We start from the raw sequence: 19,241 nt of genomic DNA, 5'->3' as shown, positions 1-19,241 counted from the left end.
GTAAAAATGGCAATTTTCTTTTTTTCTGGAGCCAGCCTCAAGTGGCCACTCGAGGAACTGCAGTTTTTTGCACTTCCGCATTGGCTTCATTTTTCAACACCGGAGGTTACTGCTTGGTTTTAACGTTACAAGAAGTTTATTTGAAATGATAAACATCCTTAAAACGTTCTTTGAATATCAGATTAAAATGTTTTCTTTCAAACATAATTAGAACATGTAGGTAATGTTAGCCAATGTTATGGGAAAGTTCCATGCTACCTGAGATCCAGGCACCCTGCCAGCATTATTCTTGTCTATTTGATGTGTTTGATGTTCTTTTGAGGTCAGGTGACCTAGTATGAAGAGCATAAAACTCTGCATTGGGTGACTAATGTAGACAATGAATGGGTCAAACACACGTCTGACTTTCATCGAGGAGACGGAGGTTTGATTTCAATGTTAAACAGTCATCGTGTACCTCTTTTAGAAGCCAGCTTTATATCAAGCCCGACGTTGACTCTACTTGACAGCAGAGCCCTGCATATGCAGAACTTATTCTAGAAGGGTACCTAGATCGTCATATTTTGCAGCCGTTATTTGATAAGCTGGGAGTGAGAATGCGTTTCCAGGAACCTACAGTGTTTGGACTGCAGATAACTAAAGGAGAAGAAACAAACTCTGACTGTTGGGCGAAAAATTGTTCTTTCCGGAATGTAATGATTTGGACAAAAACATAAAAGTTAGTTTAAGTCAAGGCCAGAAGGATTTTCATTCAGTTCATAACATCTACGTAAAACTTATGACTTATTGTGCTGCCCACAAACATGTTATATAAATCTCAAGTCTGTGCTCACCTGTCCGGGCCTCTTCATGCAAGTTGCGGACCAAGACAACAAGACAATGTCACAGCAGTTTAAAGTTTAATCCGAAAGTCAACTGGACTTGGTTGAAGTTTTGTGGTTGAAGACGTTTTGCCTCTCATCCGAAAGACTTCTTCAGTAAGAACAACAACAAAGGAGATCCAGCTCGTCAGGTCAGGACTTAACTGTCCACCTACATCTAAAGCACAAAGACACTCCTTTGAAGGTTCACATCCTGGCCAGAGAAGATCGCTGGTTTGAAAAAGGTGTCAAGAAAGCCATCTATGTTAAGCCTGAACAACCATCCCCTAACAGAGGTGGTGGCCTATCACCCACTTACAATGCAGTGTTTAATTCTCTGCCCACAACAGCTGAGATCACACTCACACTTTAGACCATGTGAACCCAACGTACCAGGGTGCTAACGACTCTCAGGGAGAGTAGGTCAACAGCCCAGGTTAACGACTCTTACTTGATTACACATTTTTATAGCATACTAATGACCTACAGAGGCTTATATCTCTGGCCCCGTCCACCAGTCAGTTTAGAACTGCAGAAGCCTTTTGGATAAGAGGTGAAACGTCTTCAAGAACTTCAACCAAGTCCACTTGCCTTTTGGATTAGGCTTCAATTGATGACTGAGAACCTTCAAAGACATCGCAGCAGCTCACATCACAACAGCAACTACATATATGCTAATAGGATAAAATAAATAAAAATAACCTTCAACTACATCATTATACATTGTACACATGGTAATATGTGTACGAACAGCAGGTTTTATCCAACATAAAGAACTCATGTCCTGATATAGATACTGTATCTGTTTCCATGGTTATGGTACATAAATATCTGATATTTATATATAGATTATATATTTAGTCTATGTTACATATTGTGTTGTTTATAAGTTAAAGTTTAACATCACAGTATGTTGTATTTTACAGATTTTATGTGATCAGAATGATCTTGGAAATAATGAAAAATAGCTGGAGCCTTCGTTCTTTTATGCTGCCCATCGTTTGTGTCACTTTGAACGTTCACTCAAGGGGGGAGACTATATCAGTTGTTGATTTGGCTGCACACCATCAGTAATAATAATGATTTAATTTAGAAAGACATTTTTCAAAGAAGGTACAGAATCTCAAAGTTTTTCTGTGATATCAGAAACATTTATTCTGATGGAAGTCCAGAGAGAGAGAGAGTGGGGGATTTGCAGCTCTCGGTGTGTGTATGTGCGTGGCTTATCCCAGCTCACTGCGAGTTACTGTAGCTTGTTAGCAGTCCTTCTACCAGTGGAGCTGTCAGGTCGTATTAAGCAGTTTTGTCATGGGCCAAGTAGGACAGAGGAATCAAATGCACACGCACACACATACCTATCCCACAAGTCCACCACAAATGCATGAGTGCAAGTACACACACATGCCCTGCCCTGCATTGAGCACACACACCCACACTGTGGCCCTGCATGGCTGTTCATCTGTGATGAAACTGCCTTGTGAGCAGTCTGATCCCTGGAGCCTTTTTCCCAGAGTCGCCTCGGATGCGAACTCACTGTTATGTAAGGTCAGAGAGAGAGGACTTCTTACAATGCTGTTACCTGCACTAATAAGTGCCGGCTGAAGTGATGTGTTTGTGTTAGTACACTGAGTACAAATGAAATAGACATGCCCGAAATGGAAAAAATGAATCCACTTTTTATCCTTTGCATCTCTGCTGCTTGTGTTTGAATTAATAGGATTGATGCGTTTGTATAGACGCGGCTTTACTTGGCCGCTTCCAGTCCTGAATTAACCACCCGCTTTTTCAATTTCATCCATTGATTTTGAGCTTTGGTGTTGCCTCAAGCTAAAGCTTGTTCTTGCCCCTGTTAAGAACAACTTTACACTATAATACTACAGTTGACTTCAGTTGAGTTTCAATGATACATAGATTTTATTGGGTCTGTACCGTGACCATGAGTAAATATCTCATTATCCTTTTTTTCCTTTTGAAGAAAGTCAGATTTTACATAAAAATGAGTTGGTTTTTTTTACAAATGTAAAAAGTACATAGATACATGTTAATTCATATTTATTAGGATGGTCTCCTTTGGAACACAACTACACAAGTCACATAAAAACATATTTAACAGTATTTTCATGTGGTAATATAATGCAACATAGCTATTGTAGTTTAACTTACAGTAAAAGAAGGGTAGCCCCAAAGTAAGCACTGTGACTGGATATGTCCCTCACCCCCCTGTCAGGAGTTTGTCATTTCTCCATGTTTATATGGGCTCCTTGTGGGTGTTCTGGTTTCTTCCTACAGGCTACAGATGTGCAGGTTATATTAATGCTAAATTTCAAGTGTGAGTGTGGAAAGATTAATTAGTGCATGTCTGAAAGTCTGGCAACCTGTTTTCAGTGTACCTGCCTCTAACTGAATGTATTCTCGTAAATGCAGCAGCCCCCAGATGCTACATAGCTCAAATAACTAAACTATGTTCAGAAATATTTAGTTGTCTTCATCCAGTTTACTTGCTATTAATGTTTAGTGTGTTTTTTCAGGAAAATTTGATTCAAAGAAAGATGTCTAATTATTGTGTTAATTTTATTTATGACACGATTTCAATAATTAGATCAATCTGTGTCATTGACTTACATAACCTCTCAGCTTAGGTTTGACAAACAATGGATGTTAAGCATTTAAAGATACTCCTCAAAATTGCATAAATAAAGCATAAATACCAATGTAGGCACTGGTTAACCATTTTTGATAAATGCATTTATGGTAATTTCATTGTAAGGCTTGTTTTTTCTCTTGCACTGACTTTTTGCCTTATTGCTTCCTCTCTCTTCCTGTTTTCCAGAGTCTGCAGCTCTCCTCTCAGGGACCGTCTTCTGCAGCCCTTCTCTGGTCAAGGGCTTGCCTGGCATCTCTCATCCATATCATTCCTCTTGCCATCCACCCATCCTTCCCCTGTCATGAAAGGCCTGTCCAGTAGTCGGAGTCACCATCACGTGATCTCCTATGAGCCATCATATGATCCACTCGGTCACCATGTTGACCGCAAGCCATATTTGATCAGTCAGAATGACATGCATGTGCCCATTCCCATGCCGCATCCAGCTGAGCTGTCCTACTACAACGCTCAGCGAACCTCATACCCCTCTGACAGCAACAGCATCGTCCCATACGGAACCTTCCCAAGGAGGTGCCACTCCACTTCCTCATCTCACCATCCTGAGGTAAAGGATGAGTGTATGGCCATGGTACCATATATAGGAGGAGGAGGTGGAGGAGGAGGAGGAGGTGGAGGAGGCTATGGAGGTAAAACGCCCACCCGGGTACCAGCAAACTTTGCGGACCCGTTTGAGCGTCAGCCATCATTTTCCAGAGATGGCTACCATACTCTGCAGTACAAACGAGGAGTGCTGGCCCACAGTGGGGGGGCGGGGGCCAACAACAACAACAATGACAGTCCAGGGAGAATTCGCCACCTGGTCCACTCAGTCCAGAAACTCTTCACCAAGTCACATTCACTGGAGGGGCCACACACACAGTCCTCCAAGGGGGCCAATAATGGAAGCGTTAATGGTGGTGGTGGTGGTGGAGCAGGTGGTGGTGGTGGTTCAAGGGCCAGCCCAGAAGGTGAAACTCCACCTGGAGTGCGCCACCGGAAGCGCAGCAAGAGCCGTGAGCGCTGTCGATCAGCAGAGCCCAAACATCGTAGCCACCACCACCACCACCACCAGCTTCACGGCTCAGCATCTGCTCCGGGCTCCGGATACTGGAGCTCAGATGACAACCTGGAACGGGAGCTGTGTCTCTACCACCCTCATCACCACCAACCTCCACCCTCACCCTCACCCTCCATTTCCCCCTCGCCCATCGCCATGACAATGGGCCGGTACCCCGGCAACAACCCCGACAAGTTCCCCCAGACTCCCATCCCAGTACTCTCCTCCTCGCAGTCCCAGCAGTACTTCATGATGGACCCTTACGGCACACTCAATGAGCACACACACACCCATGCACACCATGGCCACACACACCACCATTCTGCACTCAAAGTCTCCCGGAGCAACAACGATGTGAAGTATGCAGCGTCGTCAGCATGTGTGCCAGTTAGTGGCAGCAGCAATAACAGCGGTGGCGGTATCGTTGGAGGAAGTGGCCCCTTGCTACCAATGGGGCTAGTGGACGGGCCCGTTGTGAAGAAAGGGGCATGGTCGTCGAGCCTAACGGTGAGCAGGGCCCGAGAGGTCTACACCAACAACAGCAGCCACAACCAGCTACGAGCCAGCGCAGGATCCGGTAACCTAAACCTAGATAGAGCTCTAGTCAAATCTAAGGGCAGTCAGCAGCAGGAGCGCTCTTGCCATTTCTTACAGGTAAATAATTTCTCCCTGACTCCCATCCAAAGCCAGTCGATTCACCCTTCTCCCCTTTGTTGCCTCCCTTTTCTCCACAACTTACTTTCCTCACCAATGTTTCCACTAAGTCAGTAGTGTCCAGTCCTGTTAAACATCAGGTTTTCAGTCCTATCAAACACTGTCACCCTCTCTGACCATGCTGAAGAACAACTTTGGTTATAGAAAGACAAACCCATCACTATTTGAGTGTGGCCTTTCCAAAGTTTTCCAGCAATGAGTTCTAAAAGGTGCACAGCTGTTGTCCTTACACATTCTGTTTGTTTTAGTCACATTGGTCATGAAGTACTAGTTTAGCAGGAATGATTTGTAAAAGATGAAGGTCTGCCAATGCCAAACGCATTTCAGAACCCTGGATGTTAGCTCCTGTGAAAGTTTCCATAATGATTTGTAGTTTACAGTGACGATCACTTCTTCTGGTAATTACACCAAATGCAGCACTCATCTAAAAAGAAAAATAATACCAGACATAAAATACCAGTAGAGCAGAAATGTGTGTGATCTAATCTATTTATATAATTGATTGATGGTCTTTAGAAGTAAAAGTAGAAGTCAATGGTACTCAAATGCACTTTTTGCTGCTTGTCAGCTAAAGTGAGACATCACACTGCACATGGGCATTTAAAATGTATGCATCTGGAAAACAGTACATTGTGGTTAAAAAGAAATATCTTGAGTGTGCAATCTTTGAACTTCGATCAGACTAGAGCTTCTTTTCTGTGTTCATCAAATGCTTAAAGGTTTCTGTCTCAGTACAAAGATAACAATAGATTTACAAGGGTGGTGACTGCATTCAAGGCATCTCATGTTTTTCTACATCAGCATTTTTAGTAAATGAAGCTTTACCTGACAGCCCTGCCCGGGAACAGTGGATCTGCATCCCAGTCTGGCGGGCTGCTCTAGGTCAGAGTCCATGTTCTGTTCTAACAAACTCATTGCTGAAGTGTTTGGTAGGAATGATAACAACAGATTTCCAGTAGCTGGATAGTGCTGACTAAGGCTGGGGACACACTAGAGCTGGTAGAATAATTGCTGTTAGCATGACAGAGAGATAAAAAAAAAATCCTATATTAAAAACATCTTCAGGGTCCAATCCGTCCCTGTTCTGTGTGTGCTTTGATCACTGACCACAAATGGCTGCTTGGATCTACTAAATGTTTAAACAGATATATTTAAATTCTTGGCATGATTTTGCATTAGGGATAAAACAATTGTTTCTATTATTGATTATTCGTTTTGTTTCCAAAATGTCAGAACACATTTAAACATTGTCCATCACACCCCACCTGTCAAAGGCCAAGATGATGTCATCAGAATCCCAACAAACAATCCAAAACTCAAAGTTTGTCCATTTATAATCAAAGTAAAAGAAAAGCAACAAATACTTCAGAAAAAGGGAATGTTTTAGTCATTCACCAACTTTTAAAATAGTTGATCTTTTTTGTTGACCTACCTTAACAATTAATCAACTTTTTTCCCCCCAGCAGATTTGCATAACCGTGAATTAAATTAGTTTAACAGACATATTGGAGTTACAATGGATGGCTAGCTCTCTGATTTTGTTTTGATTTCCAGTTTTGTCTTTAAAAAGAGCTCTTGCTTTATTCTTTAATTCTTTAAACAGGCTCAGATTGTGATTGTAAGTGTCTGACAACAGGAAGGATCCCTACAGAGATAGACCTTTTTCTGAGGTTAAGAAGCAGCTAAAACAAACTTGTAGAGAAGAAAATAACCAGAATCAGCCTCTAAATTAACCCTTAGTTGAGGTTTTTGGTTTCACTACATCCACCAAAGATGTTGGAGTAAAAAGATGATCTTTGGCTCAAAGTCACCTCTGGCTTTCAGTAACTTATAACTACTACAACTAGCTTACACAACAAGTAAAGCTTACAGCTGTCAAACCATCTCATGAATGCCCTCCAGTAAAAGGAATTTTACACTCCAGTGGTTAATATGTGGAGTTTAAGTTTAAAAACGGTTCTCAGCATAGAGATGTTGTAGTGTGTCCCCAGCCTTAGTGGGAACATTGATCCCTACCACCAGTATATTATTCTGATCTCCTAAAACCCCACGCCACTCCCTCCCTCTTTTCCACCACTCCTTCCGTCCTGCCTTTCCTCCACTCACCCGACTCACCCCCACGCTTCTTACCCACAACCCACCTCCACCTCCTTTACTTCCTCTTCGTTTGGAGAGCCTTCCTCTTCCTTCTCCTCTTCCTCCTCTTTCCTCCTTTTGAGTTGACGAGAGAAGTAAGTGCAGAGCCAGTAGCAGCCTTACTCTCTGAATGCTAGGCAATGACATGAACTCATGAAGACCGACATCCTTTCCTGCTTGTAGAGCTCATTTTTAATTTAGTAGTTCTTCCCTTCCTGCTTCTCTGCTAGTTATCTTGCCTTTCCTCACTGTTGTTGTCGTGTTGTGGTGTGCCGTTCTTTGATGTGCTGTACTGTGTTGAGCTGTGCTGGGGAGGTGTTCAACTACATATAGACAGTAGAAGAGTTATAAAATACCATAATGATCTTTTAGGTGCTAGAAGGCTTTCAATCTGAGCATCTGAACAGGATGTGTAGACTTTTATTGACAGGACCTTAATTCTGCTATTTTTTTACCAATTTTTGGGGCCCAGTTTGGGAAGCGTAGTGCTGCGTAAGTCAGCAGCCACACACACAGGCTAGAGTTGGCCCTCTAAAAGTGCTTATTTTTTCCACTGACAGGCTTAGGGTGTAATTGTGTGTCTGACAGCATTACAGACATAGCAGTGTTAGATCAGGAACTCTGGTGTTCGACAAGGTCAAATTGTACAACAATTTATTTTTTGTGAAAATCAATTTGCAAAACAATACCAAAAGCAGAAGAGCCAATTACTCATTGATTATTGTGATAATGCAGGTAGCGTATGTAAAAAAACAAGGCTATAGATATCTCAGTTTACACTCTAAATATGAGCTATAATGTTTTTAAACCATCAATTATAATCAAAAGCTTTATGGGATGCATTAGGTGCTAAAAAATGAATATTTGTACATTTACAGTTACCTGCTGTATCGAATCTGATACACACATTCTCGACACCATAATCCACTACATATTCCTCTTGATCAAAAACCATTGTGGGACAAACTGGCGACCTCCATTCTTGATGTCTCATCCAAAGGTCTTCTGGGTCTGATATTTTCCCCACTCACTACATGTGTCTGGTTGTATTAAACAGGTTTTTCAGGGAAAAGATGATCACACTGATGATGTAGAGGTCTCAAAAACGTATCACATGTGATATGCTTGGTCACATCAGGTTGCGTGAATGCACTGTGATCAGGCTCATTTCCCTTAAGGATTACACTGCAGCCATGACAGCCTGTTTCATAGCTAAAGCTGAAGCAATTTACCTGAGCAACTCTAAAAGTTTTTACACCCGACAGTGACTTGGACCAAAAATTACATAAAATAGGACCCAGGATTAGTACCACAATTACCCTTGTAGTCAAATAATTACTCACGATAATTACTCACGATCTGCTCATGTAGTGCACATGTAAGTTCATGTTTGTCCCAACATTTACCCAATACTGCTGGGCTGTGATTGGCTGCAACTCAGGAAGCTCTTTCACCCAGGAGTACAGGAAGCGGCTGCTCATGTAACGTGTAAAGGTGCATGTTGACTTATTGTTTAAGCCAGCGACCTAACCAAACAGGCACCGTTCGATCATCGTATGAGTTGAAATATTAAGTCAAATTTGTCATTAAGAGCGGAAACAGTGGATTCATATAAATGTCCTGTGGTGAGCTTTGTCATTTTCACTAGCCAATCACAGCACAGTATGGCGGGAACAGGCCAAACTCTAGTTGGAAAATAATAAAGCTTCCTCCACTGTGTCACTGCCTTGTTCTCACTCCTTCAACATTCCTCTCAATGCAGAAAAATCTCAAACTAACTGTCAATGTAAAATGGCAACCATCACCAGCAGCAGATTATGTCGGCTGTGGCTAATTTACATTAATTCCACCAGTAACGTGTCGTAAAGTTCTACATGGAGTCTGCCAAAGATTGTTTGTTAGACGAGGAGACGGCCTGCTTCTATAATTGAGAGTGGACTGTCGTTTTTGTATTTTAGACAAACTAATTGTAACTACTCTTTAGTGAAATGCTCAGCTTGTTAACCCAATCCAAGCTTATCTTCCATCCTCACTTTGCAATGTAATAAAAAGTTATGGTCTTTATAGTTCTGACTGCCACTATCTGAATCTGGATTAGTATAGTATGTAGTATGTAATAAACTTTTGATAGCTTTTGTTTCTCATCTCATAAGGTAGTGAGAATAACCGAGCTGCTCCTCGAACGCTGTTTCTCCCATCTCAGTGAACAAAATGTTGTTACAAGTCTCAGCTGAACCTTTGACTTCAGTTATTTTTAGCTGATCTTGCAAATGTTGAAAACAGAAGTGAGATGGATTCAGTTGGGGATTGGAAAGGATTTGGATTTAAGACACAGATTTAATACTCGGTTCACATCAGATAAAATGAACCTGAACTCACAGAATAAAGGAAAGAATTAAAAAGGATCTCAAATCTAAAGGATTTCACTTTCCTGTAGCTTTTTAGCAGCAACAATAACAGACCAACATTTCTACACTGACAGTTTAAACAGTACCTGCTTCAGTGGCCACCTTAAACAGTTATGTATGTGGGCAACAATAAGAAGGATGTTTGTAGTTCTACTTGTTTATGTGTAGCAACCTGTAACTGCCTCCCCAGCAGCTGCTGCTGTGTCTTGTGTGTGGACTGTGCTGTGCTGTGTGGGATAATCTGGTGCTGAATGTGTGTTAGGAACTGTTGGGAATTCTTGTGTGGTTGGTGGATGCTTACTGCACTACACATGTAAGACATTCATTGTAAAACAAGTGTGAGCATTCACATGAACAACATAAACACTGAAACACTTCAGGGCCTTTTGTTAAGCACAGCTGCAGGGAGAAGCTGGTTTATATTAGTGTCAGGTAATTAACCTCACTTTTCTCTGATATCTTCATCTGCCTGATCTGCACCCATTCACTGAGTTCACGGTTTGCTCTGAATGCACACTAACTCTGCACACTTTCCTCCATGTTTACCTGCTGTCTTGATTAAATGTCATACTCTCCACTCTGCACATTCACCGATGGAGACTTTTGTGACCCAAGTGTATTCTAATACATGAGATGCCTAAACTTGGGCTACTGTGACGCCAGCTCCCGGGAGGAATCACAGGAAGGGCAGTGTATTTCGGAACCCATGAGACCTGAGAGGGCAGGACACAGAAAGATCATGTCTGAGACTTTCACATCCACCCTCTGCTCTTTCTCTTTGCCGTCTATCGGTCTCAACAAGCTGAAGTGTGACTCATATAAAAATACAGCAGCAAGGAAGAAAAGCCCAGATTCAGGTGGTCAACACTTTCACCTGAAGACGACCGCTGAGTCGAAACAGTGAGATCAGCCTATTAAATGTTTTGTGGGACGTGTGCGGGCTTTTCTTCTGTTCCTTGCTGCTGTTTTTTTAATTGACCTGCACCTTCATATAAACACACACAATACTGTAAGAGGGATAAGACTGTTTTAGTTCTCAGTTCTCAATGTCTTTTAGAATCAGATATTTTGTATAGCACTTTTGATACAACAGTAATGTAACACAAGGTGCTTCTCATGAAGAGAAAATAAAGACAATATGATCACGACCCCACCCCACAATCCATGCACAAGGTAAGAAAAAAAAAGGATTTATAATGATATGATAAACTGATGACTTGAGGAAACACAGGAGGTAGCATAAAAATGTTAAAAGTCAAGACAGCAACATAAGACAAATATAAAGAGGAAGAAATAAATAAGCTAATGAAACACTAAAAGGTAATCCAGAAATATAAAATAGAATAACACAATACATAAAAATCAATAAAGCGGACTAAAATGTAAATTAAATAAGTAAATAAATAAAGTTTCATAGGTTTAAAAATGAAAAAAGGTAGGTCTTGAGTTTGCTTTTAATAACCCTGACAACGCCATAGGCCCACTGTTCGTGGTAAATATGAGAAAATTCCACCTTTATAAGAGGAATTCCAATATTTCAAGCCTTGGCCCAATTTTAGATATTATATTTTATTATAATGTTAAAGAGGTGCAAAGTAACAAACAGGCTGTAATAGCTGAAACATTATCATTTAGGAAATGTGCCTAATCTTTGTTGTGCCGGATCAAAGTCTACCGACAGGCTCACATTGTTACTCTACCTGTCTGACTTCATGGAAAGGATCGCTACAGAGACAGATTGTTTTTGTAAACCAGAAAGCTGTTATTTTGCAGCTGTTAAATCGCTGTTTCTGTCAATAAAGTCTGGTGGCTTTGAAGAGAGCAACAGCTGTTTCTGGTTCAATAAAAGGATCTTACCTGACCTACTCTCTCTGATGGGATTGTTTCTGTCATGCTGTTTGACACTTAGAATAACAATCTGAGTCTTTAATCTCAGAAGATGAGAGTATTTCCCATTTATCTGACATGCACTTCAATCTGTTTTAGCGTCCTTAATTGTGGATAATGCACAGACGAGTGTATGTGATAAGATATACACATTTTGTTATCATAAAGTACAAAAAAGAAACTGAAATAGTCTTCTTATTTACAGTGGACAAAAAGAACAGAGTCCTTTCAGATATCAGTGTAATCAAAGCAGCAGCTATCACTCTTTATTTAGACGAAGTTTAAACTCCAACACGGAAAGAAAAAAACACAATTACATGATAATATCCATGAGTCAACCAACTGGCTCTCGTAGATCATTACGTGACAGTTAGTACTGCGATGTGCTACTGTTCCATTATGTTATTTTCACAGCGACCGCTGTCCAGGAAACATTAGCCTTTTTAAAGAAAACATTGTAGATTAAATTTAGTAAAGATGGAGATCATGAAAAACACACCGCTGACTGTTGGAAGGAGATGGGATGAGAAAAAGTCCAGTTACACTCTCTGTGTCCCAGACGTCCTCTTAGAGGTCCTTATACACCGAAGTGGACACCGATCGGGCAACGTTTTTTTTCTTGCTTTTTGTTTTTTGGCTTTTGGCGGTGGAATGTGAAAACCCCTTTAAACTCTGGTTTAAATGCCAAACAGAGAATTATTTTGAAGCGATTGTTGCCTGAACTGTAGATTATAACATGTCCATATTCGTCTTTAGTAAACAGCACAAGTATCCATTCAGAGAGCTGCAGGATTGTCTTAAAGACCTGAGGCACAAAGACAAGTCTAAAACAAGATAAAAAAGGAAACAAATTCAAAAGCTGAGCATGAAAAAGGCAGCAGAGGAAAACATTTAAGCATTCTTTGATTGTGGCAAAAAATCTGCTGCAAGCAGCACAGCTGAGCTTCTGCATCGAGTGTGTAAAGAGAAAACATTAAAGCTCCCCTCGGCTATGTATGTGTTCAATCTGCAAATTATCATCTTCAGCATCTCAACAGCACGGCTGCTGGCTGCACTCTTACACTGCCTGTTACTTCCAATGCTGCTGCCTTAAGCCTTTAAAATAGCTTAGTGTTGCCACGGAAACAATCTACAGGCTATAATATAAAATACACAGTAAATATCTGTGCATAGTGTGAATGTCACATAGAGTCTTTAAGCATTGACACACAGATAGAGTAATAGAGAAAGAAACAGCAGCAGCAGCTCTAATGACAGTGTGCAGCATAGAAAGTGGTGTTCACTGCTGCTCGGCCATTACAGGAGAGAGACGATGGAGCTGCAGTGGAAGTGAGGCCTGTGCGTGGGTGAGAGGCGCTGCTGATGCTACTGCAGCTGGTCCTTTCCTCGCTTTCTCTTTTTATAGCCAAACTGCTCATTTGTGTCTCTTTGACGTCACACACACACGCACAGACACACACACTTACACACACAAATACAGTACATTTAGCCCAGCAGATCTCTTGTGCCTCTTTCCCTCAGTGATTCATATATAATTAGTCAGAGGAGCGGTGCTGTCTGTCTCTGTTGTTGTCTGTCAAATTCTCAATCTGGCCTGTAGTCTGAAGGCGGTAAATGCTCACAAGTTCGACAAACAGTGCTTCAATTGCTCCAGCTGGCACAAAAAAGGCGTGGCTAATTAAAAATAATGAGCTGTGTGTGTATATGGACTACATTTACAGACATTATGAAGCTTAATCACAGCTTAACACACTATTATTGTCATGAATGTTTCAGGTCAGCTGCCTTCAGCAGACAGACAAAAGAGATTACATGTATCGAAGGCTAAAGGCTTCATGAAGGTCTGAGCCTAAACAGGATTGGTCTTGCGTATTAATCCACTTCTTAGAGCAACGTAACTCTGCATTAGACGGCCACTGACATGCTCACTTCACATATCAGAAAAGCCCAGGGTTTAAACACACAGGACTTGCACCCAGGAGACCAGAGTCCCATGCAAGCCCAAAAGTCAACAAAAGTTATGAAAGAAATGAAACGTGACTTAACTTTAAGCTTTTATAGTTTCCTTGATGTCTTGTATTTCTACCGTTACCACATTATCAAAGTAGTTTTGAAGTCCTTCCTTCCATCCATCCATCCATCCATTATCTTCCGCTTATCCGGGGCCAGGTCACGGTGGCAACTTACTCAGTAAAGTGACCCAGACATCCCTCTCCCCAGCAACATTTTCCAGTTCCTCCTGGGGGATTCCTAGGCATTCCCAGTCCAGATGGGATATATAATCCTTCCAGCGAGCTGTGGGTCTGCTCCGGGGTCTCCTCCCAGTTGGATGTGCCCGGAAAACCTCCAAAGGGAGGCGCCCAGGAGGCATCCTAAGCAGATGCCCAAACCACCTCAATTGGCTCCTTTTGATGCGAAGGAGAAGCAGCTCTACTCTGAGCTCCCCCCGGATCTCTGAGCTCCTCACCCTATCTCTAAGGCTGAGCCCAGACACCCTCTGAAGGAAACTCATTTCGGCCCGCTATCTCATTCTTTCGGTCACTACCCAAAGCTTGTGACCATAGGTGAGGTTTGGACCGTAGATCGACTGGTAGACAGAAAGCTTTGCCTTCAGGCTCAGCTCCCTCTTCACCACCACAGTCCGGTACAACGCCTGCATTACTGCTGATGCTGCACCAATCCGCCTGTCAATCTCACAATCCATTTTACCCTCACTCGTGAACAAGACCCCGAGATACTTAAACTCTTTCGCTTGAGGCAAAGACTCACTCCCCACCCAGAGGGGGCAATCCTTCGGTTTCCGGCCTCAGACTTGGAGGTGATGACTCTCATCCCAACCGCGTCACACTTGGCTGAAAACTGCCCCAATGCCTGCTGGAGGTCCCAGCTTCATGAAGCCAACAGGACATCATCTGCAAAAAGCAGAGATGAAATCCTGAGGTCCCCAAACTGGAAACCCTCCCCCCCCCAGCTGCGCCTTGAGATCCTGTCCATGAAAATCACAAACAGCATCGGTGACAAGGGACAGCCCTGGCGGAGGCCAACACGCACTGGGAACGTGTTTGACTTTGTGCCAAGGATGCGACACGGCTCTCACTTTGGTTATACAGCGACCGGGTGGCCGGTACCCCATACTCCCGCAGTACCCCCCACAGGACCATCTGGGGGACACGATCATAGGCCTTCTCCAAGTCCACAAAGCACATGTAGACCCCCTTATGCAGCCCTGCCAGGGTAAAGAGCTGGTCCACTGTTCCACGGCCAGGTCGGAATCTGCATTGTTCCTCCTGTATCCGAGGTTCAATAATCAGCTGGAGCCTCCTTTCAAGCACCCTGGAATAAACTTTACCCAGGAGCTGAGTAGTGTTATAGTCCGATAGTTGGGACACACCCTCCGGTCCCCCTTTTTAAAAATGGGAACCACCACCCCGGTCTACCATTCCACAGGTACAGTCCCAGACCTGCACACGACATTGAAGAGGCGTCCCAGCCACGACAGCCCAACAATGTCCAGAGCCTTTAGCATCTCTGGGCGAATCTCATCTACACCTCAGCGACCTCTGCCACGGATATAGACAAGACTAACCCTGGACTTTCTGATCTGCTTCCTCATCAGAGGACATTTTGGCTGGGTTCAGGAGTTCCTCAAGGTGTTCCTTCCACCACCCAACAATATCCTCAGTCCGGGTCAGCAGTTCTCCACCCCTGCTGAAAACAGCTTCAGCCAATCCCTGCTTCCCCTTCCTGAGTCGTCCAACGGTTTGCCAGAACTTCTTTGAGGCCAACCAAAAGTCCTTCTCCATAGCCTCCCCGAACTCCTCCCACACCCGGGTTTTTGCTTCCACAACCACAGAAGCTGCAGCCCTTTTGGCCACTCGGTACCCGTCTGCTGCCTCTGGAGACCCCTGGGCTAACCAAGTCCGAAAGGCCTCCTTCTTCAGCCTGACGGCTTCCCTCACCGTCGGTGTCCACCAACGGGTTCTCAGGTTGCCGCCACGACAAATTTGGAAGTCTGTTCAAGACTAAATTGCTGTTTAGACATCAAAACTACGCAAAAGGATTAGGTTAGAGTACAGATCATTGTTTGGGCTTGCAATCAACTAGTTCAATTGTTAACTGTGAACATGTGCCAGGAGAAGAGTCAAAGAACTGCTGTTACACATGAACCAGAATCAATCAATATTATAGGAGAGTGAGTATAACTACTGAATGTGTTACACACAGGTGTCAGCACAGTAACAATATTTATTAATGCTGTATTAAAATGAAGGGCGGCACAGTGTAGCAGTGGTTAGCCCTGTTGGCTCACAGGAGGAAGGTTCTGGTTCTAAGAGGTTCAATGCCCGTGTACGTTTCCTCCAGGTACTGATTCCTCACACCGTCCTGACATGCAGGTTAGGTTAAATGGCGATTCTATAAGTTGCCTAAATATGAGCGTGAATAGTTGCCCATCTCCCTGCCCCTGTTTATCATGGCATTAACATGCAACCTGGCTGATCTGATCACTCGAGGACAGCTCTAATTACGGCAGTTCACACCTGGAATTAACATGGGTCTCCACATGCGTCTCCAATAACCACCACCATAACACTTTCTGCTTTGTATGCAAACACATACAGCATTCTTATTTTAATAACCATCAATTGATAAAAAGTATGTTACAAACTACAGGCAGTGAGAGAGAGAGACAGAGCGAAAGAGAGAGAGAGAGAGAAAGTGAGTGTGTGAAAATAGACAGACTTTTGATTATTAATCTCAACATTTTGGTGTTTCCTGTCACGGTTTCAGTTGAACAAAAAGGTGTGGACCCAGAAGCAGACTTCGATAATGGTTTTAATTAAATAAAAGGCAAAAATCAAACAAAATCTAACTCCAACAAAAGACAAAAAGGAAAATCAAAAGGCACAGCAATAAACTCAAACAAAACCAGGAACAGATAATCCAAGAGACACGAGGGGTCAGGGGAAGCACAAAGAATATCCAGGGAAAGGTCATGGACATAGACTAACACACGTTGGATGACATAGACTCACGTACGATGGATGACAATGAACAGGCAACAAGACAGGGGAGCACAAAGACTAAATAAACTTAGGAGGTGAGGCTAATCAGACACAGGTGAGACAATCAAGGGGCAGGTGAAAACAATCAGGGCAGAGCACACAATCAAACAGGCGGGAAAACACACAAAGGCAGGAAGTGGACCAACACGAGAGACAAGGTGACAAAGTAAAACAGGAAATGATCTAACCAAAGAGACACAAGTGAAATACTTAACTAAACAAGACTAAACACTGACAAGAACACAGAATAAACTAAATACAAAACTAAACGATGAAAACTCATGACATTTCCCACCTATTAGAGACAGACACCTGAAATTGTGCTGTTGAACCTATAAACATCTGACATGATATCTTTAGAGGGTACGTTAGAAAAAAAGTGAAACCTTTAACACCTTATTTAACTCTTTGTGTCTAATTTTTTTGTATTTATCTTTCTGCAGTTGTTGTCAGTAAAACATAAGTCGACCCATATAACAAGACTCTCTCAGATAACAAGCAGAGCCTCAGGTCAGATCAGTGTAGACACGTACAAACACACACGAGTGCACATACATCAAACACTCTCCTATGCTCAAGTAATGACACAGTTCCGTGCTGGTGAACTGAGCCGACTCCTGGAAAGCAGATGTATGAGTTAGTGAGAAACTAATTAGACAGCAGTGTCAGCTGTGTGCATGAATGCATGTGTGTAAGAGAAATATGTCAGCCATCAGATTAGTCCAGTTTGTGTGAGTGTGTGTGTGTGTGTGTGTGTGTGTGTGTGTGTGTGTGTGTGTGTGTGTGTGTGTGATAGATCTTCCTCTGTATGCTGATAATTGTTGTACTGCATGTCAGCTTGGTGTTTAACGGTTCCATGTACCATCAGCACGGTTTAGTTTGCCAGGTCGGTGGCTGGGACTCAGACAGCAGCAGGGTGGATCCTCCTGACTGTGTCTCTGTGTCCTCTCTGCCCGGTCATCAGGTACCTCAGGATGAGTGGAGCGGCTTCTCTCCTCTGGGGAAGGAGGACGACATTCCCTGTCGGAGGATGAGGAGCGGCAGCTATGTCAAAGCCATGGCGGAGGATGACAGTGGAGACTCTGATGGGAGTCCCAAACCCTCGCCAAAGATCCAGGCACGCCGGGCCAGCTACCTGAAAGCCACACAGCCATCACTGACTGAGATGACCACTTTACAGTAAGCTGTCATGATCTCTGACCTTCTGTTTCTTACAGTTTAGATTTACCACATCCTGGTTCCTGTCCACTCACAAGATTACTTTTTCTATTTTAGTTTATTCTTACTCTAACCCCAGTTATAAACCAGTTACAACAGACCTCCTGCTGCGGCCACCTGAGATCGTTGTTTGCATCAGTTTTTGAGCATAGAAACTACAGACGCTTGGGCCTTTATCGTTTTTGCAGCAGAAAGCAAAAAGTTCTGTCTTTCACTCCATTATGTTGTATGTCCAGTGATTGGGTCAGTACATTCTGTAATGTCCTTGTCGAACTAGATGAAAATGGACTTGCACACATGAATTGGTCATATGAGATCATGTTTGCATAAACCTGTTTAAGTTGATTTAAAATGAAACTATAATTGTTATTTTTGCTTTAGAAAGCTACGGCTTTGGTCATTTGCATCATTGCATTGTTTGTGTGTTGATGACATAATTATGTCACGTTATGCTGGTGTTAAATTTGGTGAACACGTGCAGACGGCAGAGGCAGTCGTGATCTGGCTGGAGGAGATCAGTTTGATCTAAAACATAAAACAAGATAGCGAGAGAACAATTTACAGAACTTATTAACTTATGGCTGCATGGCTTTTAGGAAACTGAAGCAAGTCTTACACAAAACGCAGACAGTGTATGATGTCACAGCCTCTAACAGCCGCCCTACTGGGCAGGTAAAAACATCTTATTCTCCTTCCTGCCAGAATTTTACTTTTACTGACTGCTGAGGTTCACAGAAGATAGTTTAATCAAAGAAATGCTCCACTGTGACAAACAACAGTGTGTACAAAGAACTACAGTAAGTGGCAAACAGAGTTGAGTTTTTGAATATGTTAAGATGTTTACAACCAGAGGAAGTGGTGTTTGCCCGCACATTACACTGAGTAGCTCATTGAGAAACAGATGGGGCTCGATGAACCTGAACATATACCAGTAATTACCAGAAGAGAACATGACACTGTAAACAGAATATATTCTACTTGATGGATGAAATATAAAGAAATTAAACATTTTTAGCACAACTCAGTGGATGCAGCCCTGACACAGCTGCTCAAGGTATGCTCGGTTAGTCTGTCCCTGAGAGAGGTGTAATCTTTAGTCTGATCGACAGCAGGAAGCCAGAAATATCAGCTTTGTATAATTAAGCTTTCACAGCTCTGGAAATAGAAAGAGAGTAATTACAGTGAGTAGTTGAGGGAGTCAGACTGCTGCTCTGCTTCTTCTGTGTCTTTTCACTGTACACATCCTCTCTCTCT

The 19,241-nt window shown here is 42.7% G+C and overlaps 1 protein-coding gene across 2 annotated transcripts in view; it reads left to right on the top strand.

Moving 5' to 3' along the window:
- Nucleotides 1-19,241, top strand: part of LOC138611065 (disks large-associated protein 1-like) — an 82,886-nt gene that overhangs the window by 32,260 nt on the left and 31,385 nt on the right. Inside the window, exons 3-4 of one of the 2 annotated variants that reach the window (XM_069683966.1) lie at nt 3,691-5,068; nt 17,734-17,948. In XM_069683966.1, the coding sequence (XP_069540067.1) occupies nt 3,806-5,068; nt 17,734-17,948 (1,478 nt within the window). In that variant the 5' untranslated portion in view covers nt 3,691-3,805. Of the gene's footprint in view, nt 1-3,690; nt 5,216-17,733; nt 17,949-19,241 lie in introns of both variants that reach the window. The other variant, XM_069683965.1, reaches the window with a different exon arrangement.

The sequence above is a fragment of the Semicossyphus pulcher genome, unplaced genomic scaffold, assembly GCF_022749685.1.
Source record: "Semicossyphus pulcher isolate SPU_LCO1_2020_fin unplaced genomic scaffold, fSemPul1.0.p SCAF_7, whole genome shotgun sequence".
In the NCBI taxonomy this organism is placed as follows: domain Eukaryota; kingdom Metazoa; phylum Chordata; class Actinopteri; order Labriformes; family Labridae; genus Semicossyphus; species Semicossyphus pulcher.
The sequence above is the reverse complement of the archived record's forward strand: the minus strand, read 5'-3'. Positions and strand labels throughout refer to the sequence as shown.